Raw genomic sequence first — 26,124 nt, forward strand, 5'->3', positions numbered from 1 at the left:
ACACATCAATATTTTAGAAATATGTAAAGTGTTTCAGTTAATCTGGACATATTTTTGATTTTTCCTTATTGAATTTATTTAACAAAACAAAAAAAATATGTCCGTTTTCATCTTGTATTCATGCGTCTAAATATTAACTACAAAATAACACTGGTTTGAAATTAGTTATTTATGGTTACAGTTAAGTTATTCTAACTGGTAAAATTTGTTTTACTAGTTAAGATATTTTAAACTTGTTTACATGTAAAGTTATTCTAATTGGGGTTATAGTTAACTGAAACACATTTGTTTCCCAAATCCCCCAATTTATCATGAATAAAGATGTTCAAGTCAGAGGCTGAACTAGATTACTGTTCCACTATCATTCAATCAGTTTCTGTTTGCACTATTCCTATTATATTATTCGTATTCCTATCGAGAGAGAAACGTATATGCATCCTATGGGATGCATCTGTAACTGAATAATCATTGGTGGATGCCAGACTACAGGTAAGTGAAATGACATTAGCTTAGACATTTCTATTCATGAGTCGCATTATTAGCTACAGAATAACACTGATTTTAAAATTAGTTATCTATAGTTAATATTAAAGGATTTTTTTATTAAATACTAAACTAACTAAAAATTTTATTAGCTACTGGGGCTGAAAAACTGATATGAAAACAGCTCTTCTATAGAAATCAGTGAAATTCAATTTTATAGAATAGTCCTCTACAAATTGAAGTTTTATTCCTTATTTATAAAAAAAAAGTGTTCTTCTATTTGCCAAGCTGTATCATAAACGCAATCATGTGGAACAGGAAACTCTTTTCAACAGAAAATTTAAGCTCAGAGAGAAAAAAGAAAGATTCCATTTTCGAAAACTCCGTGAAAGGTTAGAGAAAAGTGAGAAAAAAGAAAATTGTTCGGATATCCTTTTGGAAAAGCCTATCGAAATGCTATCAAAGGAAAAGCCGCTTTTCAATGAATTATATTTGTGTTAAATTCACGCATAGTAAATAGGGGTTATATGCTTAAATGGCTTGGGAGATCATGGGCATGTTCCATGGATTGTTTGGGAGTTTTAAAGTTTCATACTTAAAGGTTCATTTATTCTCTTCTGCAAATTTTAAGAGTGAGAAATCTTATGTACTTAACGTAAAATTTTGTATAAAGTTAGGTTTTAAATTGAATTTAAAACTTCACACGTTTAGAAAATGGAACATTTAAATTAGATATATTCTGCCTGAAAGAAGATGCTGTGTAAAATATCGCTTTGCAGATAAATAAACCACAGAATTATTCTTTAATGTGGGATCATGAAATAATTTTGATTTTAAAATGAGTTTATCATTCTATATAGTGTCATATAGAATATTTATAATTTTAATATTGTAAAATATATTTAAATAAAATAAAGCAATACCTAAATATACCATATGTCCACAAAAGTGACTGAGCTTTTGCAGAATCAAAAAAAAAACGTAAAAGATAAAAATTTACGGTTTGTTTAGGAAACCAGCTCTTTATTCAAAATTAGTAAAAACTTTCATCAACAGATGACGCTGCTAACTCAAAGAAGTATAATAAAGTGTTTTCAAAACAACCACAACTTGCAGCAAATACGTAGTGGAATCTGTGGATAAAATTTCGCTCTAATTTCATTTAAAGTACTCTAGCATGGAGCTGAAAACAATGTTTTCTAGTTTTTTTTGTCACCAACGCCATCATTCGTCGAATTATCTTATAACTAATTTTGAATAATTTCTTCTTTCAAGATGAGGCTAGTGTCAAAGTAGCCTATGTACCATTCAAAACTGAAAATAGAATTTCAAATATCAATGAAATAGATGGAAAATTAGAAGAAGAAAAAAACTTAATCACATAGGCTCCTCTGTTTATAGAATATATAGCAATACATTGCTATATATTCTATAAATAGCTCAACATAAGATTAAATTTGATATATATGAAACGTAAAATCTCAATGCGAATAAATTGCTGATTAGATGTGCTAAGACACGATGAAGAATTATTTCTGAACTAAGTCTCCAATCGTAATTGGATTAATAAAACCTTTCTTTGAAGATTCTGCTAGGTTAAGTGTAAATTGGATTCCTTGAATTTTATTTTTATCTGCGGAAAGGCTACGTAGCTGTAATTAGATTTGTTATTTGATTACTTAATAATAAGACGTAAGAGAAAAGATTTAGGCAGTTGCTAAAATGTATTGCGTTTTAATAATATAGAAGTCAAGGCACTTACACCGACATTAATTTGCAAATATATCCCCAAAAAAAACGCAGAAAAATGTTAATATTAATTTAGTCTTGATTAAAAAAAATTAGATGTAATAATTAATTTTTTTGCTAGAAATACAAACAAAAATTAATGCATAAAGATTTTCTGATTTGCTACAAAGCACTAATGAGCAATATTCCTTTTTTTCCCTTTGTTAACATTCTTTGAAAGCATAATCACGTGACTTATATGATTATTAGAACACTTTTATTTTTTAAAAGAAGAAGGTTCTTTCACTTATATAATTCATTATCTTCGTCATTATAGTTAACATTTTTCACTTAGTAAAGAAAGAAGTAACTTGATGGGAAATGGTACTGAAAGCTTGAATAGTTTAGATAGTATTATATCGATAGTTTTATATAGATAGTTTTATATAGATAGTTTATATAGTTTTATATAGATAGTTTAGACAGATAGTTTCATAATTATTACTCTAAATTATTAATTATTAAATAAGTAATTATTGCATAATTTCTCTAAAGACTTGGTTCACTTACATAAACTCGTTGCTTCGCGTCTCTCTATTGAGTATATATAGAGGTTTCTCCTATAGAATGCGCAACAGAAAGCGGACCCTCCTCAATAACTTTTGATCTAATGAGCGGATCTTCACGTTCTAGGACTCAATCGAAATGATTTGAGAGGGTGACCTCAAATATTTTAATTAATTACTGCAGACGATATTTAATTCACGAAATAAGACAAAAAAACGTACTTTCTCTGAATAAACATGTTTTTTTTTTCAGTTTCGGATTTTTGAATATAGCCCAAAATAGCGCAATCTGGAAAATATGGTCCCAATAGTTCGGTCAGGAGAGCAAACCAAAGCTTGGACACTTTAATGTTTGTTTCACTTTTTGCGTATTTCATTACATCTCAAAAAGTGTGTAAGAAAATTGAAAAATTTTTGCATCTAATTATAAAACTCGTTGATCAAAAGATAATTCTATGCAAAAAGAAACTTAATAAACATTTGTTTATTTTTTATTATTTTATTTTACAATAATCGAAAAGTTTTTGAATTGTTAAGTATTCAACTTCTTACATCAATTTAAAATGTAAAACACAAAATTTGAGCGAAATCGCTGAATAGTTGATGCCCGAGAAATTGAATTTTAATCGAATTAATTGAATATAGAACGCTTTTAATTTCGTATTTTGCCCTGTAAAATTAGCTATTTTAAACTGATGAAAAAAATTACCTTACAATTCGAAACTTTTTCGTCTTTTATTAAATAAGATTACAAACATTAACAAAAAAAAAATTTTTGTATAGAATTATTTTCGGATAAACAAATTTTATAATTGGGTGCTAATATTCCCATAAGAAGTTCTCGAGCTATGGCAAAATACGTAAAAAAGTAAAATCACCATATTCCCCAGATTGCGCCTTTATTTTGGGAATCAAAAATCCTATTCCGGCGAAAAAATGGAATGTTTATTTTTCAGAGAAAGTACATTTTTGTGTCTGATTTCGTAACTTAAAATATCGTCTGCACTAGTTAATTAGCATATTTGAGGTCACCCCTTCAAACCATCACGATTGAGTTCTAGAACATGAAGATCAGATCATTGGATGAAAAGTAATTTAGGTTGGTCCGGTTTTTTTTCTTGCACTGTTCATGAATGATGCTGGAAAAATTGAAGTAGTGATGACTTATACTTTTGAGACCTAAGAAACTTGTAAAAACAGGGCAAGCTTATGCTTATCACGTTTTGCCACTAAGCTAAAGTATCTACTGACATCAAGTGTAGGGTTCCACTGGTATCACCTGTTTATTTTTTTTAAATGTCTCGATTTTGCTTCGGACACTCAAAAACTATTATCTTCTTAGAATTGTATGGGAGGATTCGATATTGTTTAGATAGACGATATCTTGCTTCTGTTGTGTTGTTGTTTTTAATGTCATTTGCCAATGTCAGCAAGTCTGCTTGGAGAAACCAAGCGAATTTAAGACAGAGAGTGCGTTTCTTGTTTTTCAGTGGCGCCATCTATGCTCAAAATATCGGGTATCTTAAAAGCAGAAAAAACAACTGAATGTCTGAAATGTTCAAATATTTCCACGACCAATCGATATCCTACGATAAGTCATTATTCACAATATCTGTAATTGACAGCATTCCAGCAACTAATGATCACACTAAGAAACTAATTTTTTTTTTTTTTTTTTTGCATGGTATTTTTTAACAGATCTGATACTTTCGTATCCCTAATTTCAAATCTGCAATCGGTTTCTCGCAATCAAGCAAAAATTTTTTAAGACATTTTTGGTTTGTTTTGCTTAGAAATGTACAAGTTAAAAAACGTTATACATAAGTGCTATATAATTAACGCATATAATCAGGATTAAAATGGCAAAGGAACCCATGCCCAGATATATCACCATACGCTGCTAGAGACGTTTACCTATTATGGTGCGCTTCTGTACAAGCCATAATAGTGAAGCGTCCTTTTCCGCATCGACGTCATTTCCTGTCATGGGTTCCTATGCAATTTTAATCCTGATGTTGTGTCGTAACTTCCCTAGAAGTTAGTGGCAACTTTTAAGTGCCTTCCTGTTATATATAACGTTTTTAAACTTGTACATTTCAACAAAAATCAGCTAAAAAGGTCATTTTAAAAATTGTACCGTAAACCGGGGCGAGTCTACCCATTTTTTCAGTTTGTCAACTTTCAAGTGGTCAAACTTTTGTAAATATTAAAGAAAAAAGGCTTTTAATAGGTGTTTCGGAATTGCTATTTATCCCTCTTTAAAGCTGTGAAATCGATTTTAGAAAATATTAACAATTACGCTATTACTGTATATTTTTATAGAACTGCTGACAAATCTCTCGTATGGGGCGAGTCTACCCATTCTACTAAAATGAATGTTAACATTGTAAATAATCAAATTTTACTATTAAATTGTTATTTTAGTTACTATATAGGATATTTATAAAGTAAAATTCATAACTTTATTATATATTCCATTTTTTTATTCATAAAATAACACAAATTGAGTATTTGATCGATTATCACATTTTGATCACAGTTTTGTTTTTATAATCATTAACATTATAAAATAACATTTTTTTCTGATTATTGTGGATAAAAATAAATTAAAATTAATATAAATTTACAATTAAATAATTAATAAATAATAATAATTAAAGATTATTAACAAAATCAAAATTCAAACATTGGGAATCATGAAAAATCCTTTTCCCATTCTTTTGGGAGGTGTGATTTTTCTTACAATGTTTTCTCGTTGAAATATAATATTAAATAAAAAAAGTTAATTTTGTAATATAAAAATTGAAAAAATAGGTAAAATAAACATATTTTATATTTACATTTATATTTAACCTATACATTTTCTTATTAATGATAAATTTATCAATGCAGAATTAAAATAATATACTCAAATTCATTTAAAATGACTTAATTTTAATATAAACAAAGTTCTAAATTATATTATTATGCTTTATTAAAACTAAATACGAATGGGTAGACTCGCCCCGTGAATTCTGGCTTTTTGTTTACAACAGCAAAACTTACATTCTTTTTGGGTTTTTTTCATATAAAATTTATGTAATCTTAGTCTTAGATAAGTTTATCACTTAACCAAAGTGAAAATAGTAATAATAATAATATACTTACGGAGCACTAACTAAAAGTTTACTGATTTTCAATACAAATCTCTCAAAAGACGTTTGAACAGGTCGATTAAAAAGACACCAAATAAATAAAAACGGATCAAACTACTACAGCGCCATCTTCCTTAGAGTCTGAACTAAGTCCTCCGTCGGTAAAAAAAAATTTATTTCCAATTTAAAATAGTGAAAATTAAATAAAACTAAAATGGGTAGACTCGCCCCAGGATGGGTAGACTCGCCCCGGTTTACAGTAGCTTTCGATGCAAATTTCAGAATTTGAAATCCGCATCTCCATGTTAAACAAGATCAAATGTTTGTAAACAAAAAATTGAATTCAGTGTTAGCAATATAACAATTTATCAAGATACGATTTGTATCTAATCATCATTAAGAAAAATATTTTTTACATTAATTGAATTTCGTCAAAGTAACCTATTGCGAATCTCATAGCCCATTAAGGGGTCTGACTAGTAGTATCAAAGCAGTACGTTAACAGTAATTCAAACGTTTTTTTCGAATTCATGCTCTCTTTTGAATTTTAAATGCAAGACTCCAATTTTTTCATACAACACAAAGGGAAAGTTGGTCTTGTTACTTCTGCTAAAACTTTTTATTTTATCTAAAATATGCAGTTATAATTTATGATTAATGTAAACTATTTTTGGGATATTTTTTTAAGGGGAGCTTAATGGTGCGATGCATTATGACATTAGAATAAAAATAAAAATCTGAACTATTAAAAAAAATAATAACACAAGTTTTAAATTAAAAATGAAGCATTAATATTTAAAAATTTAGAAACTTTTTAATTTAAAAAAATAAAACAATGATCATTTAAAATCCACTCATAGTAATCTATTCTGTGTTTAATTCTTACAGTAAAATAAGATTTTTTACCATAGTTTATGAATCTTGAGATAAATTTTAGAAAGCTAATATGACCTAAAATTAAAATCTATATAATTTCGAATATATGGACACAATGTTGCCCACCATGAAACGTCCTTTTTATAAAATACTTAATTAGTCTATTTTAAGTATGAAATTACTGAGATTTCTAAGCTGACGCCACTTCACTTCATCACTGAAAATCTATAAGTGATCAATCAGTTACAGAGGGAACCAATAGGAATACGTTTCTATTGAGAGAGAGAAACGAATCGTCCAATAGGAATAGAGCAAACGGAAACTTATTGAATGAGAGTTAAACAGTGATCTAGTTTACCTTTTAGCTTAGAGAGCTCTATACTGCAGATTTTTTTAAAAATATAATTGGGTATAATATAGCCTACGTCACAGGTTGTGTTGTTCCTACTAAATTTAACCCATGAACGGCATTTTCTGCGAGCCTAACTTCAAGCCACAAATAAACAAACGAAGTGTTCGATCGTTTAAATAGCTGATCGCCAGATTTTATTGCATTATAAAGAAAAGTTATTGAAACTAAATACAACTAAATAAACAACAACAACTAAAACAAATAACAACAACTACTAATAACAGTAACTAAATAAACAACAACTAAATTCCATTCGTTTAGCATTGCGTCATATGTTGTTCCTACTAAATCGAAGTAGTTGTGTTTTTTTCATATTATACCCAATTGAGAGTTTTAATGAAATTCTACATAAAGAGTAGCTATTTCTTTATATACAGTAAAGAAATTGGAGTTCTGCAATAAAAATTATGTTATAAGCTTGAAATATAAAAAAATGTCGAAAAATTGGTACGCTCACTGCTTTTTCCATTGTTGTTTTGACTTTTTAAAGACGAATCTCCTTTAAATTTTGAAATCCATTTTTTTTTTCTTTAATTTATTATATTCACTGTCTAGTGAATCGTAAGGCTTTAATGAAAGTTAATTCTTCGATAAGACATTTTGTCTGTTGCTTTGAAACTATTTAATAAAAATATTTTCTACAAGTTGATTTATTTAAAACAAACACCTTTCTGTTTTCCACGAAAAAAATTACTTATTTTAAAGAACATGAGTGTATTTCTAAGAAGTAATATTAATTTTACAGCTTAAAAATGCAGAAAAAAATTTACAAATTATATTAAACTAATAATTATGCATTAGTTTCAAGTGCGCATGCACATTATTAATTAAAATTTGCTGAGTTACATAATTTTTACAAAAAAAGAGTATTTTTAGATAGCTGTTTAGTCATTTTTTAATAGTATATAAACGCTAAGGACGGGGTAAAAACAATTTTAAATTGAATTATTCAAAACATTTTTTGTTTAAGAATAGGAAAATTGAATTCTGTCTTCATAACATAAACATAATTATAACGTAAACATAAATTATTCTTCATAAATAAAGCATCTTTCTCTACTTCTCTCTACAGAGTTCTCACTGCCACCAATAATTACTGTATAATTGATTTATATTCTAGAAAAATATTCCATTTTCAAAAAGTTTATTTATTATTCAAATTTTCGTTCACTTAAAATGTCAGTTGGAATTGTTTCAGGAGATAGAACAAATGTTTCTTTTACACTTCTAGAAATATGATTCTAAACTGTTTTGTATTTTCTTATTCTAATTAAATTTAATAAATATTTTTTAACCTAGAGCTCATTTCTGGTATACTTTATCTCTTTTTATCAGTATTTTATGTTTTCAATTTTCTGAAATTCTATACCACCGCTTAAACTGAATTGTCAACAAGGTATCCCTACAGTAATGATATCTTTTGAAAATGACAACATCAATTATAAACATATAAATATTAAATTCACTTATTCTAAATATACAAAGATTGCTACAAGGTCTCGCCTTTTTCTGTAGTGATTTGGCAGATTTCGAAAATTTCGAGAGTATTTTCCTTTTTTCCTCACTTAAATATTCATTTGAAATTCTTAATTGTCATAAATTGTCTTAATTGAAATTCTTAATTTTTAATTTGTTCTTAATTAATTCTGAAATGTGTTCAGTGAAGTCCTGGATTCCGCTGAAGTATAGCAGAGAAAAAGAACTTATTATTTACAAATAATGGCTTTTGAAATCCCTAGTTATGTTTAGATAAATAATTCAGTATTTATTTTATATTTCTTTTGCTTACATGATATTATTTAAAGTGAGATAATAGTGAAAAAAGAAGTAGGTGAACTTTGAAAATATCTAATTTGTCTAACAATATATAGAATAAATAATGGAAAAGACATACATATATAAAAAAATGTATTAGTGTATCTCATCGCATTGCTGATTCAGCTTTTTTATAATATGATCCGAAAGTTTGAGACCCATGTCTGAGTTATAGATTGAGACTGTAGCTCGGCTCGGGGCTCAATGTGTTAGCTTCAGATTATTCACGTTGAATCTGGATCAAGTTTTTTAAAACAACTTATAGCTTCCTAATCACTTAAACTTACGATCTTAAACTTTAGAACCATGTTATTAAAAATTTGAATCAGTAACAATAGGTCTATGAATTGATTTTGTTTCTGCTATACTTTCTTGCGTCTTTCTTCTTTTCTTACTAATTTCATACTTGTCTAGTATTGGCAAAGGCAGTTAATGAACTTTAAAATTTTGCATAGTTTCACTTTCTTGCTTCGTTAAGGTCAATTTAAACGTCACGCCGTTTATTTACATTGCACACACATGTTTATTTTTAGGTACTATACATTCTTTGTGGTTCACTGTTAATACTATCAGGTTTTGATCGTGAAAGGCAAAAAAATAACTCTTTTTCGAATATTTTTAAATGATCTTTGTGGTTCACTATTGATACTATCAGGCTTTGATGGTGAAAGGCAAAAAAATAACTCTTTTTCGAATATTTTTAAATGATCTTTGTGGTTCACTATTGATACTATCAGGTTTTGATGGTCAAAGTCTAAAAAATAGCCCTTTTTCGAATATTTTTAAATGATCTTTGTGGTTCACTATTGATACTATCAGGCTTTGATGGTGAAAGGCAAAAAAATAACTCTTTTTCGAATATTTTTAAATGATCTTTGTGGTTCACTATTGATACTATCAGGTTTTGATGGTCAAAGTCTAAAAAATAGCCCTTTTTCGAATATTTTTAAATGATCTTTGTGGTTCACTATAGATACTATCAGGTTTTGACGGTGAAAGTCTAAAAACTAGCCTTTTTTCGAATATTTTTAAATGATCTTTGTGGTTCACTATTGATACTATCAGGTTTTGACGGTGAAAGTCTAAAAAATAGCCTTTTTTCGAATATTTTTAAATGATCTTTGTGGTTCACTATTGATACTATCAGGCTTTGATGGTGAAAGGCAAAAAAATAACTCTTTTTCGAATATTTTTAAATGATCTTTGTGGTTCACTATTGATACTATCAGGTTTTGATGGTCAAAGTCTAAAAAATAGCCCTTTTTCGAATATTTTTAAATGATCTTTGTGGTTCACTATAGATACTATCAGGTTTTGACGGTGAAAGTCTAAAAACTAGCCTTTTTTCGAATATTTTTAAATGATCTTTGTGGTTCACTATTGATACTATCAAGTTTTGACGGTGAAAGTCTAAAAAATAGCCTTTTTTCGAATATTTTTAAATGATCTTTGTGGTTCACTATTGATACTATCAGGTTTTGACGGTGAAAGTCTAAAAAATAGCTCTTTTTAGAATATTTTTGAATGATCTTTGTGATTCACTATTGATACTATCAGGTTTTGACGGTGAAAGTCTAAAAAAAAGCCCTTTTCGAATATTTTTAAATGATCTTTGTGGTTCACTATTGATACTATCAGGTTTTGATGGTGAAAGTCTAAAAACATAGCCCCTTTTCGAGTATTTTTAAATGATCTTTGACCTTCGATACAGAGGTTCACTGAAAATATTTTTATCTTAATTGTTAGCGTGAACGTTGCAAAACATAAAATAGCGGTTAGTGTCGTGATTTACTGGTTTCACGAAAAATATTTACGCTTGTGAAATATTTGCGAGTTTTTCTCAAAATTTCGGTGGATCGACAGTTTTGGCCACCAGACACTGCGAGAAAGGAAAAACACGATTCCACTAAAAATTAAAAAACACGTGTCTGATAGTTTCAAATAAAGAACATATCCTGAAAATTTCAACAAAATCAGAAATGCCACGCATCCAACCCTGCCTAACTTTTAAAAAACCAACTCTTAATGCATTCACAATTGTCTTTATATGCTTTTTTGATAATATCAGGGCTCTGCCAAAAGAAGATTGATCATTTAGGGTTCCATAGCTTAAAAAAAAATTGGGAACCACTGTTTTAATGTACATATTTGTTTTGTCTTGACAAGAATTGTCAAAGTTTATATTAAGGTTGTATAATACCCTAAATATTTATTTATTATCGAAGAAACAACTGTATCGGTTAAATAATCTGGATTTTTCTTCATTGTGATCAGCTCTAAAATACTTAACTTGATCTAAAACGCTTCAATAGAGAAAGCAATGAATTAGTCTAGTGAAAGCCTCAGTAAACTAACAAATTGCCTAGAACTCTCATTAAAACCGTTCAACCGAATACTTAGGTGCTTTTGCTGACATAGCGCTCTGAAACTAAAGGATAATAGATTTAATGCGATTACTATCTTGCTGCATAAGATAAATAATAATTCTATTACTGGGGAATGCTAAATGGTACTTTAATTTATCTTAGTAATTCTATTTTAGGAATCATGAATTATCGAGATTATAAAATTATTGATTTCTAAACACCGTCTCTCTAGTTTGTAGATATAAAATAGTTTGTAAAGAATTTTAAATAAATGTAGCTTACAAATTCATGTTAAAATTTTAAAGAATGCGTTGTAGCGAATCAAGCTATATTAAAGAACTGTTCAGTTTTTTTATAAAAAACTTTTATTAACAGACAACACAAACAGTAACAAATATGAATTACCCGTAACGGGATAGTGAAAAAATTATAATACAGCAAGAAAAACCCGTAACGGGATATAAGGAAACTCACCCGTAGCAGGATAGATAAAATATTATAAAACAACTAGATAAAGTGCCCATAACGGGATATATGAAAACTCAAATTCCACACAAAACTAATTCTAAAAAATCAACAATTTTCTGGTGTTCTAATTTTATCGTCTGCTTTTATTATTTAAATTTATCTTTTTATGTGTTTATTTTATTTATGCTTTTGCCAGCCCGCTAGTTTTTAATATTTTTACTTTTATTCATGCTTTTGCAAACCAATTATCTTTCTTATATTTTTAGACTTTATAGCGTGAGCATCTGAGCTATTCTTGAAAGTGATACAAATTTTAATAAAAACTAGTTTTGCTATGTAATATATTCTTAGTCTAGTTATAATTCGCGATCGCAACGCTCGAGTACGCCGTCTAGCGGGAGCCTGTAAATATCACACATTAATTTATCACGTTTTCATTTAGTTCCATCGAAATCATTGACAGAATCAGACGCCATTTTTTAGCAGCAAATAAGAAACAAAATTTCCCTAAGGAAAAGGCCGAAGAACTTGAAAAAAATCTCCAGAATATTAGTAAATCTTTCAGGAACAGAACATGCCAAACATTTGAAGAAAAATTCCTCAATAATTTTTAATTTCTATTATCAACAAACTTGCAACTGATGACTTCCGATTTCGGATACTGTTACAGATGTGTGTATTAAGGTAAAATGCATTTCTTCTGTCTTCAATTCATTACGAATTAAAGTGAAGTCAACATTGCTTTCGTCATTCCAGTGAATAAATATGAATTCAGAACATACAGAATTGTAATAGTTATAGCATATTCTTCTTCGTTATAGAATAGTATATATTTCTGTATCCATATAATTCGGAAAACAACAATAAAAAATTATCCAAGTTGCTTGAAATAGTGCCATTTGTGCTGATTCTTAATTAATTTTAATCGTTTTCTTAGTAAGTATTTTTTAGTTTTGAAAGAATAAGTTCAACTAGAATTCAGCTATTCTGTTTATAGCTACATATTCAAATTCATATCAATTATAAAATTTTGCTGTGTAGTATGTTATCTAAAAGTAATGAAGGGATAAACTTTGTATCTATTATTTGAGAATAAATTTTTCAAACAAGGAACTTATCATTTTGGAATTCTCCGGGAAGTATAAATCAGGTAAGTGCACTGATTTTTACAATTAAAAATTTGCCTGTAAATATTTTTTTTTTCATTTGATGATGGTTCTCTACAGAATGGTTTTTTACGTCTGATTAAGAACTATAAGAATAATAAAAAAAGAAACAATATGAAAGTTTTTATTTCAATGTAAATAATTCTTAAAATCGTTTTTTTATCCTAAGAATTCTTTATTTTCCGTTTTTTAGTTTATAATTTTTTGATAAAAATTGTTCTCAAAATACTTTTTTTGAAAAATTAAATGGTATAACATTATGTGTTTATGTATACTTCTTGTATATTCCAATGTTTGAAGTAATATGATTCAGAAAAGTATGGAATAAAAATTCGGTACTTACGTATTAACGCCACCGCCGCTACAGATTTGGCGGTTTTTAAGTGCCGCTAATCTACACTTAAAATTTTTGCGACAATTCATAAAATAAAACACTTTATTTAAAATTAAAACAGTCAATCGGATTTCGGTGGAAAATGGGCCGATATAGAGTTTAGCAAAGATTCAAAACAATCATATCGCCATATGAACTCTGATAAATAAGATTCCAAATGAAATAACATTTCCAAAACGTACATTTACCTAGATAAAGTTTTATGTTGTGGGAATTGGTACATTTTCGTTTTTTCGGTAAAATATTTCCCTCCTAAAAAAATACAATTGCATCTTGTTTTGGTTTTGGCAAATCCCAAAGACGAATTTTTGTAGCACTAAAAATGGCGACAAAAAAGAATTGTTTTTTTGTTTTTGTTTCGTCAGCATTCTTTATTTTACGTTTCTTAGTTTCTAAATAATGATTTTTATTGAAACTTGAAATTTTTTGATAAAAATTGTTGTCAAAAAACTTTTTTTACAAAATTAAATTTCATAAAATTATGAGGCTTATGTATACTTTTTGTTCATTTTAATTTTTGAAGTAATATGATTCTTAAAACTATAGAATGTAAAGTTTAAATGGGCCTTTCATGTTATATCATTAAATTTAGTAAAACTATTTCTCGGGCATTAGGTTTTAACTCTTATAAGAATATACATATTTTTTTCTGTTAATGTACAAATATTTTTCCGATGTGATTTGGATATTCCTTCTCTAATAAAAAGAGATACCATTTTGTTTTCGTTTGCATAAGAAAGAATATCAAGCATTTTTCTTTTTTAAATTTAATTAGCCACAATAAAGAAGGAACGTTGCAATGCTACGTGCTACATTAACGACGTCTCTAGAGTAACTGAATGACTGTTCATATAGAAATCGCAGGTATTAGTCTCATGCAACAACGCCCCCTATAGTTCGTTGCTATCGCGAATTGGTCTGTCATATATTGCCTAATATATGGCTTTTTTTTTTTTTTTTTTTCAAAATAGTACGAAAGTAGTTACGCGAAAAAGAAACACTATATTTAAGTTTTTAACGTAAGCGCTGATTTGTTTTCATTTCAGGAGGAAGTCATGTCACGGAAAATTTTCCAAAACTTGTATCAGAAATGTGATACATTTTGCAAAAATTATAAAAATACGATGTTAATAGAGAAAAAGTACTAAATGTTCCGAAAGTTATTTGCATTGTTATTTCTGACAATAACAAAAGGACATGTAACTTAAAATTTTTCGAAACTAGAGGAAAAAAATATACTTTATAAAAAAAATAAAGAAATTGCTGTAAGACAAAAGTAATACTATATTTGCATTTTACTTATAAGCTCTTGTTAGTTCTCATTTTAGCACTAGGTTATGCATGTAAAATTTTCCGGAACTCGTGGCAGAAATGTAATATTTTTGCAAAAGTTGAAAAACAAATAGCTTTATGAAAAAAGAAACACTGCATTCGCTTTTACACATAAATTAAGTATCTTGTTAGTTTTCGCCATGGCGAGAGGGAATGGATCAATTTAAAACTCGAAGCAGAAACATACCTAACATATATTTTTCATAAGTTTAAAAAAAGTAGAACTATATGTGCGTTCGTATAAATTTTTCAAAACTCTATAATAAAGTTTCTTGAATTTCCATATTGGTTGTACCTTTATTTTATTTTTTTACTTTTATAGTAAATGATAATTTTGACATCTTTTGGAAAACAAAAATATTTTTATTTTACCTTCTTATAAATTGCTATGGAATTTTTTGTTTCCGAAAATTACTTTAAAACTTTTCTTATACTTGTTTACATTCTTTTAAAGTTCAAAGGATGGTATTGATTTGCAATTTCTAACACTTTAAAAGTCAAAAAAAATCATAACATTTAATCATTGTTCGTTTTTTTTTTCTTTTTCTTTTCTTTTTAAATATGCATAGTTATTTCTCAGAATTTTCGCATGTTCTTGTTTTACGATTCAAGATTATTTTGCATTCAAGATATTCTTTTTAATTTGCGACTCGTTACTGCATCCTCATCAATAAAATTTGACGAAAACAACGGCATAATAAACATTGTTTATCTGTTTGTTTTCAATCCACTGGCTAGGAAAGTTACATTAAATGACGAAAAGATAAACAGATAAACTTCTTTTAAAGGTGGTACTCAAGAAATATCAATCTTTATCCACCAGAAGTTTGGCCGAAATTTCTTTCTTTGTCTGCTGCCGAATATCGGCAAAAATGATTCATGACATAATTTAGGTGGCAGTTAAGACTATGTTTTGTGCATGTGGTGGCATGTCTAGCTCACTCCAGTTTCCATTGATTATCGATATCATATACTGCTTACGTCCGCTAACTTGGAGTAATTTAGATATCAATGGGTAAACAGGAACATATAAATAATAGGAAAAGTTTGTATACAGGATAGGGATATATTTTTAACTCGGAAGAAAATATTTGAAACTGGATAATGATAACTATTATGTTTACTAATACTTAACGGTTTCACAAAATAAACAATTTGCTGTAACCCATAATTCACGACAAGCAACGGAATTGCTTTGAAAAGGGCTTTCATAGAAGTATGCATTTCGTAATTCGTACAAGATGTTTTTTTAAAGAAAATATAATGGAAAATATTTTTTTGATTAAAACTAATTTAGAAAGCTATTTTTTAAGTCCATGATAAATAGAGTTTTTTAAACAATGAATGCTTTGTTCTGGATTTATTTTAAGGAGGCACAATTGCGCAATTTTCTCAGGTAATATCTCTTTACACTAAAAAAAAAATTAGGGGGGCAATTTAAATAAATTAAATATTTTTTTTTTGAAAAAGAAACCTCTCTATAACATATTAAAACATAAATTATTTAATTAATTAAACATAAGTTATGAGTTAAAATTGTTTGCATATTTTCAATTCAGATGTTATTTGTAACTAATAATATGCCAAAGACAACAAAAAAAAATTTATTTTATAATACGAGCTTTTCGTAGAAAAATAATAAGACCTCAAATTCATGCATTGTTGTTTTGTTTACTTGATATTTACTTGCATAATTTTTGGAATTCTGGGAATAATTTCAGTTTAGAATCACCAAACTTTGACGAAAACAGACAAGAAAAAGTCGTAGAAGAATATACTAACTTTACCAATATCAGTGTATACATTTTTGATTCATTTGAAGTATAAGTGACACATTGATGCTTTGATTCATTGCATTTGAAGCAATCAGGATAAAAGTTCTATGGGGACATAATTATCGACCATGTCAACATTCATCTATCAAAAGGTACCTCAAGATAAAATCAAGTTCACATGTCCTATATACTCGTGAATTGGTATTTAATACACTGCTGGACAATTGCTAAGGACGGATAACACTATCATCCATACCAACCACAAAATGAAAGGAAGCAAAATGTGGAAAATTAGAATAAGTGCGGGATATAGTAAGAAGAGGTATGCGTATGAAATTTTTTTTTTCCAAGTCTCTTCATCACGTGATAACGCTGATAAGAGCTTTAAAGGTTTTGACGCGTGTGGAGAGCTGTTGTTTCAAGTCAAAGTTTTACAGGAAATACTTAGTTGACGAACTTGAAATTTTCGGCATGTCTTCCCGATATCACTTAGATGATTTTAAGCGTGGCCGAATTATTGGAAAGATCGAAGAAGGGCGAAAAATAACACATGTTGTCAGGGAGTTTGACATCGCTTACAACATTGTTTCACGGCTGTGGAAATTATTTAAAACTACTGGAATGTGTAGTAGGCGGCACGGAGGAGGTCGTGTTAGAAGTACGGCGCCTGCAGAAGACAGATACATCGTCCTATTAGCAAAAGGGAACGAGCGCACCACAGCTCAGTTTCTTGCTGCCACAGGATAAAAGATCTCCCGAAAAACTGTTGCCAGACGTTTGAGGGGCGGAGGTCTATACGCTTGTAAACCTATTGTGTGTGTCCCATTGACCAGACAGCACCTTACTGCCAGTTTGCAATGGTGTCGTGAGCATCACAATTGGACTGAACAGGACTGGGCATGCGTACTATTCTCAGATGAGGTAGGTTCAGTCTGTCATCGGATTGCAGACGCCAACTGATCTGGCACGAGAGTGGTAGTGGTTATCGTCCAGAAAATATCGAGGAAAGAGACCGATATCCGACATGCAGTGTCATGGTGTGGGCCGGCATCATGATCAATGGCCGCATGCGCCTACATGGGGTTGCGAATGGGACTATGACGGGCCAACGATACATTGATGAAGTTCTACTTCCTCGTGTTCGTCTTTTCCATGGTGCTGTCGGTGATAAATTTGTTTTTACGAACGACAACGCAAAATGTCATTGAACACTTGCTGTTCAGGATTGTCCAGACAGCGAGGATATAAATTGTCTCGCGTGGTCATCACGTTCTCCAGATCTAAACCCCATTGAAAATGTTTGGGATGCTTTGGGTAGGCAACTTGCTGGTCGAAACTATCCTCCGACAAACAAGAACACCCTCATCCGTGCACTGACAGAGGAATGGGATAAATTGCCTCAACAGCTGCTGAATAATGTTGTGCAAAGTATGATACGATGTGTAGAATGTTACATCACACTCCACAGTGGACATATCCCGTACTGACACCTTTCTTCAAGATGCCTGCTGACATTTAGATGCATTGTTCCATTTTTCCATAAGCAGCATCAAATGAACATTTTTTTTTCTTTCAGATGTTTCATAACTTTTGTACTTTCCAGAACAATGAATATTCTTTATTCTAATGTCTGAACAGTGTGGCAACTATATTTTATCCTACTAGGCTTCATGTCTCGCTTAATGTTATGCTACATTGCAATTTGTGATCCGTCCTTAGCAATTGTCCAGCAGTGTATTTATAGTGTTAGTTACGCCATATTACATCCCTCCCAGAATTTTATATGATTGAATTCGATGAAGAATACCACTAGTTGTTTTATGCAATTTATTTAATTTTACAGCAGATTTTTGCCTAAAATTATTTTTTATTTACTTTTCGGGAGATTTTATATAGAGTGCTATTTTATGAGCAAATCACCAGTTTAATGTGGAGCATCCAGCGTTCTTGGAGCTACAATATCACGTTCCGAGATCGCCATTATAGGAAGAGTTTATCGATGATTCCACACTTTTTTTTTATCAATAGGTACAGCAAGATATAGTCAAGTTAACATGTCTTATATACTAGGGAATTGGTGTTTAATATTTATAGTGGTAGTTATGCAAAAAAAAATTCATAATTTTTTTCTGCATTATACTTTCGAATTTTTTTTACCAAAAGAAATAAGCAAAGTAATTATAATTTACCTTTCTCTTTGAAGCTGCAAGCTTCTGATCTCTAATATCCTCTGCTTCACCTGGTGGCTGATTTCCCCAAACCACAATAGCTATCCTCATGTAAGTAAAGAGTAAGACACACAAAGGGAAGAAGTACTGAAGAATCATCAGAGCCATGCTGTAATAATACTTTTGCTCTTGAGTACTCCAGGACTCGATGCAGATGTAGCGGGTCGTATCATTTGCACCAGTCCAAGAAGGATGCACTTTCAACTCTGACAAAACAGCAGTTGGAAGAGGCGTAATTAACGCTACACTCCATATAAACAATATGGAAACTTTGGCTTGAAGTTTGCTCATCTTTGGTTTAAAAGGATACAAAATGGCGATATATCGGTCTATGCTAATAGCAATCATTGTATAAGCACTGACGAAAACAGACACCACTTGTGCGTAGGAAACTAAAATACACATTATTTCGCCAAAAGGCCAATACTGTAGCAACAAGTTAGATACAAATCCAAATGGTATGCAAAGACATGCCATTAAAATATCGCCAATGGCTAAATTCAGGATGAAATAGTTTGTGACTGTTCTCATTCTCTTGTACGCTATAATTATATAGCAAATCAGACCGTTTCCCCCAATCGCTAAGGCTGAGACTGCTATATACATCACATGCATGACTGCTTCGACAGACTTGGGAACAAATATGGCAGGTTCCAAATCTTGAGTGTCAGCTTTTGTTTTTGTGAAGTTCACATCGATGTAAAAAGTTATATTGTGTTGTGCCATTTTTGCTGATAAAATGTTTTTGTATTTATAACTTTAGACAAAAATCACTCAAAATACTATTTGCTTTTTCAAAATCTACCAAATTTTAGAAGAAAAAAAAGACTTTGAATTTTGCACAGAACGAATGAAATTAAATAAGTTCAAAGTCAAATTTTATTTTTGTGAGTCCAGATCGATGGAAAAAGTTGTATTGTGTTGAGCCACTTTTGCTGATAATTCGCCATATTGCGAAATTGCCATATTTAACATAAGATTTGATTGAAGTTCTACTTTTAATGCTTCTTTGTCATCTATTTTTAACGGCTTTTTGTTAACTAACACTAACTATTTTTCAATTCTATTTTTAACATTGTTTTTGAATGGAAAATTATTAGAAACGTGTTTTGCTTAAGGAAATGAGTTTTAAGTTATCATTTTAAGTGATAAGAAGTTACAGAAAATTATGACATACTCGAAAAGATCAAATAGTTTTAAATTGCAGATTTTATTTTCTTGAAGTTTACATCGATAACAAATGTATTGAGATTAACAATTTTTGCTCATAACGTGCTTTCTAGCTTATATTTTTTACCTTTAGTTTAATAAAACGTTTCCGCGTCTTCTAATACAACAAAAATAACTCAAAATGTGATTTCGGCATTTAAAATATGTTGAATTTCAGATAAAATGTTCTTATTTTTAAGTAAATTGAAAGAAAAATGGATAGATACCAGGAAAAAATCTGAGTTTACTTTTCTGATGCTCACATGGGAAACATTATAATTTAACGTCATTTTTCCTGATTACAACAATAGTTTTGACTACATTTTTAATATTATTAAGTGAGAAAAAGATTAAAAAAAAGAGTAATGTCAATTAAAAAAGTACAAGTAGTGCTAAAAAATCAATAATCTACTAGAGTGTAATATTTTATTAGAATAAGAAAACTATTAACGAATTTAGTATTATTGAAAAAGCAATCTAGTTAGCTGTTAGTTAAAAAATATAAGTGGTGCAAATAATCAATAATCTACAAAAATGTAATATTTTATTTGAATTAAAAACTGTTAAAGAATTTAATATTATTGAAAACCTGATTATTTGTCAATTAAAAAAATATAAGTAGTGCAAAAAATCAATTATCTACTAATAATGTAATATTTTATTGGAATAAAAAACTGTTAAAGAATTCAATATAACTGAAAACCTGATTAGTTGTCAATTAAAAAAAATATAAGCAGTTCAAAAAATCAATTATCTACTAACAATGTAATATTTAATTGGAATAAAAAACTGTAAACGAATTTAATATTATTGAAAAAATAACCTAATTAGTTGATGCTTTTTACAAGCATAAGTAAATAAATACGAATATAACTGAGTGTTATAAAATATCAATTCTAATGATCGGTTAAATTTCATAAAAGTAACTGTTTACATGATATGATACAATACAAATACGACGCCAATGGATGATTATTAGATGCGTATTAGATAGGTTTTATCTGCATCAATAAAATGTAATCTCCCTCAAATTAATTTTTCCACGTCATCACCATCCGAAAAAAACTACTTTAATTAACTCTAGTTAAAAGGACACAGAAAAATTCTTCATTAAAGTGGCTCTTTTTATAATGTTGAAGATGATATGAAGGCTGTTTGATTAGCTTTGGTATTCTGGTCAACGTAGTGTAATGGTTATTTTCTCTTTTGTTCCATCTTCCTATTAAAATCAAAGCAAGAAACTACCGCAAAGTAAAAGAAAAAAAAACTGTGCCTAACATTAAGAGGATTAGGAATTTTTTTTCATGCTTTCTTGTGGTAAGTCTTTCAAGTAATCATCATCTGGAAAGAAAAAGGGAACATAAGAAACAAGAACATAGAAACTAAGCAAAACTTGCATTTTTATTAAGATAAATGTTACAGAAATTACTTTTTATTATGAATTATGATAATTGCTTTTTTTATTTATGAAGTGCATAAAATAAAAAAAAAACACTCTGAATAACTTTTAATCTCGTGATAGTTTAACGAACCGAAATGCAAATAAGGTTTCAGAGGTAGTCCCTAAACTATTTGATTTGCGATGAACAAAATTGGCAACAAAAAAACATACTCTGTTTAAATAAAAATTATCTTTCGATGAATGCAAATTTGCAACCCTCAAAACCTTTGGAACATTTTCAATTAAGTCATCTTAAATAATGGAATCTACGCGGAGAGAAAAGTTCTGGTAAAATTACCTTACTGCATAGTAATTGATTTTAAAAAAAAGTCATAATTCTGTTCAATAGAACCAAAAAATAAGGTATTTAAATTATTCATTTATTATCTGTTACTATCCGTTCATTTTTCGGAAATTCTGCCTTTTAAAATTGTAGTTTTTATTACCATACATTTATTAATAAATACAAAAACTGAAAATTAAATGTAACCGAATAAATAGTTTTTATGCTTCAAGTATCATAAAATTTACAAAATTTTACCACATTTTTCTAATTTTATCAAATATTATTAAACCATATTTTATTGTTAATTTTACCGAAGTCTCTTATTCTTCCCATAGAGCCAGAATCCCGTTAAATTTTACCATATTCTGATGGTATCAACCATACTACTTTTTCTCATTGTATAATTTGAACAGAAATAATGAAAAACTTTTCGATAAGCAAAAGTTTTGTTACTTTCGTTGAAATTTAATTTTTCAGAAACTGTTGGATCGATTTCGTTCAAAGTTTGATTTCTGAACTTTAAAAATTACTATACCTTTTTTTTATCATCTTTAAATATTATCTTTAGTTCAATTTTGCTTACTGATTTTTACTATTTAACATTAAACGAAACATTTTTGCTTTGTAAGAAATAAATTTTTTACATCATATTTAACAATGCAGTTTTAAAGGCTAAACGAAACAAGGCAAACCTTTATCGAGAATTGAAATCTCGAAAACCTTTTAAAAATTAAAATTAACTTAAAAGCAGTTTGACCAATCTTGTAAAAATTACAACGTTGGTTACTTCAAATTATGAAAAAAAAATGATGCTCTTGACATCGTAAAAAAGTTTTATTAACTCAAATAACGAAAGGTAATAAATACTTATACAATTTTTTTTTGTAGATCTTTAGATAAAACAGTTTTATAATTGTGAACAAAAAAATTTTTATTCACCAAAACATCCAACTGGGTGAAAATATGCGATTTCGACAAAAGTTTATTTTGCATTTTTTTTTTTTTTTTTTTTTTTTTTACATTTGAACTTTAGTTGATTACTGGTTTAAATATCTTGACATTTTTGTCTTCCGATCTTTAGAATCAAAATTAAAGCCGTTTTCGTTTTGCATGCTGACAAACAAACGCAATAGAAATTACGTACTTTAAATACATTTCCAGAAAAACATTGATTTTGAGAAAATTTCTTTAAGCTAACAAACAAAAGTTACAAAAAAGTTTATTATAAAGAAGTACATTATAGAATTTCCTTGAAACTTTTTATGCATAATGTCAGCTATGTTTTGAACTAAAATCTAAAGACTAAGTGGGATTTCGTTATTTTTATCCTACTTCAATTAACAATATTAAGTATTTTTCTTTAAAAATTCTATATTAAACAATATATTTAATTCTATTCTTAAAGATGAAAACTCAGTTAACTATATTATTGATCTATGAAAAAATTATTTTGTTATTTATGCATTACAATTTCTTATACAACTGTTAACGTGATGTAAAAAAGGTGCAATTTTAATGTTTAAATTTGCCTTTAGTTTGAAAAAATATTTTATGAATTTTTATGTTTATTTGAGATTTATAATTTTAGTAACAATTATTATAAATAATTTTTTACCAAATTAATTAGGGTGTAAATAAAATAAGGGTGTTTTCAAAATATATTGCGTTTTTAAATCGACTTAAGTAGTTGAAGTTAAGAGATGGGTTGAAATTTTTTTTTAATAAAATAAAAAGCTCAAACTCTGAACTGTACTTCTGACTTATAGGACTATATTTTTTCAACCATATCTTTTACAATTTCATGGTTGTAAATTGTTTCTGTCCCGAGAACTCGTGTGTTAAAAGTTCCAATCTATTGATGTTAATTCAAAGAAATTAGAAATTACATTTTATGTCTGTTTAATAAATAATTTGCACAAATTTTTAAACATTAAAATTGTGTATGAATATGTTCCACTATTAAATCAAAATATCTTCGAATGTGCACCGGACTTTTGTCTATATATTTAGGAGACTAATGAGATGTATGTAGCATAAGGTAAAGTAACTTAACTGTAATTAGATTTTAAAAATTACTGTTATTAGACATTAGGTAACTGTAATTGGACTTTAATTCTCTTTAGATTATTTTTTTGTAAGATTACACTAATTTATGCCCCGTTATTTTTCAAATTTTTGATATTATTTTGAACCTTAAGTTCAATTTCTAGGTTTATTAAAAAAACACAAGTACCCGTGCTTTTGGTATTCAATTTTGCGATTAATTTTGATTTGCTGAAAAAAATCATACGCAACTTGAAAATACAAAAATATGATGAAAAATGTACAAGGTAAATAACGTAAAGATTTCATTTATTACTGCAAGAATTATTAACTGCTAAATTTAAAATAAAAAATAACAGGAAGGCTGCTCTGCAACCCACAGAAATGCAACTATAGAGCTGAAATTTGATGTGCTGAAAGGGCCATTTTTACTTATGAATTGACTCAAGTTTTTTTTTTTATTTTAGAAATTTCATTTTTTTAAAAAGTTGTTTTCATTTTTAGTGTTATTTCCCATTTTTCTTGTTATAAATAGTAGAATTACAGTGGAATTTAATCAGTAGAAAGTTTTATTTATCATCTCTCTGAAGATTTTTATTCTAAAAGCTCACACACACACTTGACTTGATGTCACTAATGAACAAAAAATGAAAATATAAAATAAATTTAACGATAAAACAGATAAGATATGGCCAGATTTAAATCTTAATATTTATATAATTTTTTTAAAAAATATAAAGGACTCAATAGAAATAAAACCATTTTTCCACTTCAACTATTACGCAATATAAGGTTATCGTATCATATTTTTAACATGCAAAATAACTTCTCATTCGTCTTAGTCGCACTTTCTGTATTCCTATGTTTCATTTTATTTTCAGGTTCATTTCTTCCTTTTACGAACCCTGCAATCCTTCATTTCGTTACGATTGACATCTTAACAAAATGTTCAGTACACAAAATTATAAATGTTTATATATTTTATAAACAAAATTATCTTTTTCTATTTTAAAAAAATATGGACTTCTTAGAAAATATACCTAGAATGAATGAGATGCAACTTCGTGGGTTAGTGAGTGGAGAATCTTGGTAAAAATGTCACGAAAGAATGTGTCATGGAAATGTCACCAGAAATATCCTGTGACAGAGATATGACTAAAACGTGAGAATAAATATATGGGCGGAATTTGGGAAACATACTTGGAAAAGCTCACATTAATTTACATTTCAAATATGTCACATTATTTCTCTTTATAAATATTGATATATTTTTCGTTTGCACTTGACAACTTCTTTAGAAAACTCTGAACAAATGTACGTTTTACGAATACGACTTATATATGTTCGAAGAATAGCCTTTTGTGAATATAGATAGATGAATACGGCATTACATGCACAATAATTTACTTCATGGAACTATAGTCCAATTGTGTTGATATTGAATACTTGCAAGCTAATTTTAAACTAGAAAAATGTGTTATTATTATTGATAATTGCAAAGTAAAATGTAAGACCCATTTTTATTTCTTTCATTACTATACTTTTGAACATATTCATTTATTAAAACTAAATTAAAAATAAGATGTTATATAAACAGTAATTCCTGATAATATTGAATTCAAAATAAATTAGTTTCAAAATAAATTATATTAATAAAAAACAAATAGATATTATCTTTCTTATATAAGTTTCTTATATAAGTTTCTTACAATAGTATTTTAAACTGAAGAAATGCGTTATTATTAATGACAATTACTTACAAAATAAAATTTAAAACTTGCTCTCGTAATTGAGACATCTGTTTTATGCTTTTTATCTAATTTGAATTTAAAATACATTTTTCTAATCTTAATGAAAATGGAAATTTAATGAAAATGGAAATTCAATGAAAATGGAAATTCAATGAAAATGGAAATTTAATTTCGTCTTTTATTATTGAGCATATCTTCGTTGAATATACCTTCGAAAAAATCGTATATAATACTGCCGTTATAGGTGTTTATTGTTAAATATATCTTTAAATAAAAAAAAAATAGTACATGACGCTACCGTTATAGGTGATAATTGCTGAATATATATTTATTTTAAAAAAATCGTATAGGACGCTACCGATATAGGTGTTCATTGTTGAATATATCTATAAATTTAAAAAAATCGTATATGACGCTGGCGTTATAGGTGTTTATTGTTGAATATGTCTTTAAATAAAAAAATCGTATATGACGCTGGCGTTATAGGTGTTTATTGTTGAATATGTCTTTAAATAAAAAAATCGTATTTGACGTTGCTGTTATAAGTGTTTATTGCTAAATATATCTGTAAATAAAAAAAATCGTTTATGACACTGCCAAGTTACAAGTGTCTTTGTTGAATGAATCTTTAAATAAAAAAAATCGTATATG

The 26,124-nt window shown here is 28.4% G+C and overlaps 1 protein-coding gene across 1 annotated transcript in view; it reads right to left on the minus strand.

Annotated features, from left to right (window-relative positions):
* The window catches only part of LOC107447492 (RYamide receptor), an 86,925-nt gene that overhangs the window by 18,748 nt on the left and 42,053 nt on the right, over positions 1-26,124 (minus strand). The window contains exon 2 of the mRNA XM_087166264.1: positions 18,705-21,293. Coding sequence (XP_087022390.1) covers positions 18,705-19,469 — 765 coding nt within the window. The 5' untranslated portion in view covers positions 19,470-21,293. The remainder of the gene's footprint in view (positions 1-18,704; positions 21,294-26,124) is intronic.

The sequence above is a fragment of the Parasteatoda tepidariorum genome, chromosome 6, assembly GCF_982258835.1.
Source record: "Parasteatoda tepidariorum strain Cologne lab strain chromosome 6, Ptep-v5.0, whole genome shotgun sequence".
NCBI classification, from domain to species: domain Eukaryota; kingdom Metazoa; phylum Arthropoda; class Arachnida; order Araneae; family Theridiidae; genus Parasteatoda; species Parasteatoda tepidariorum.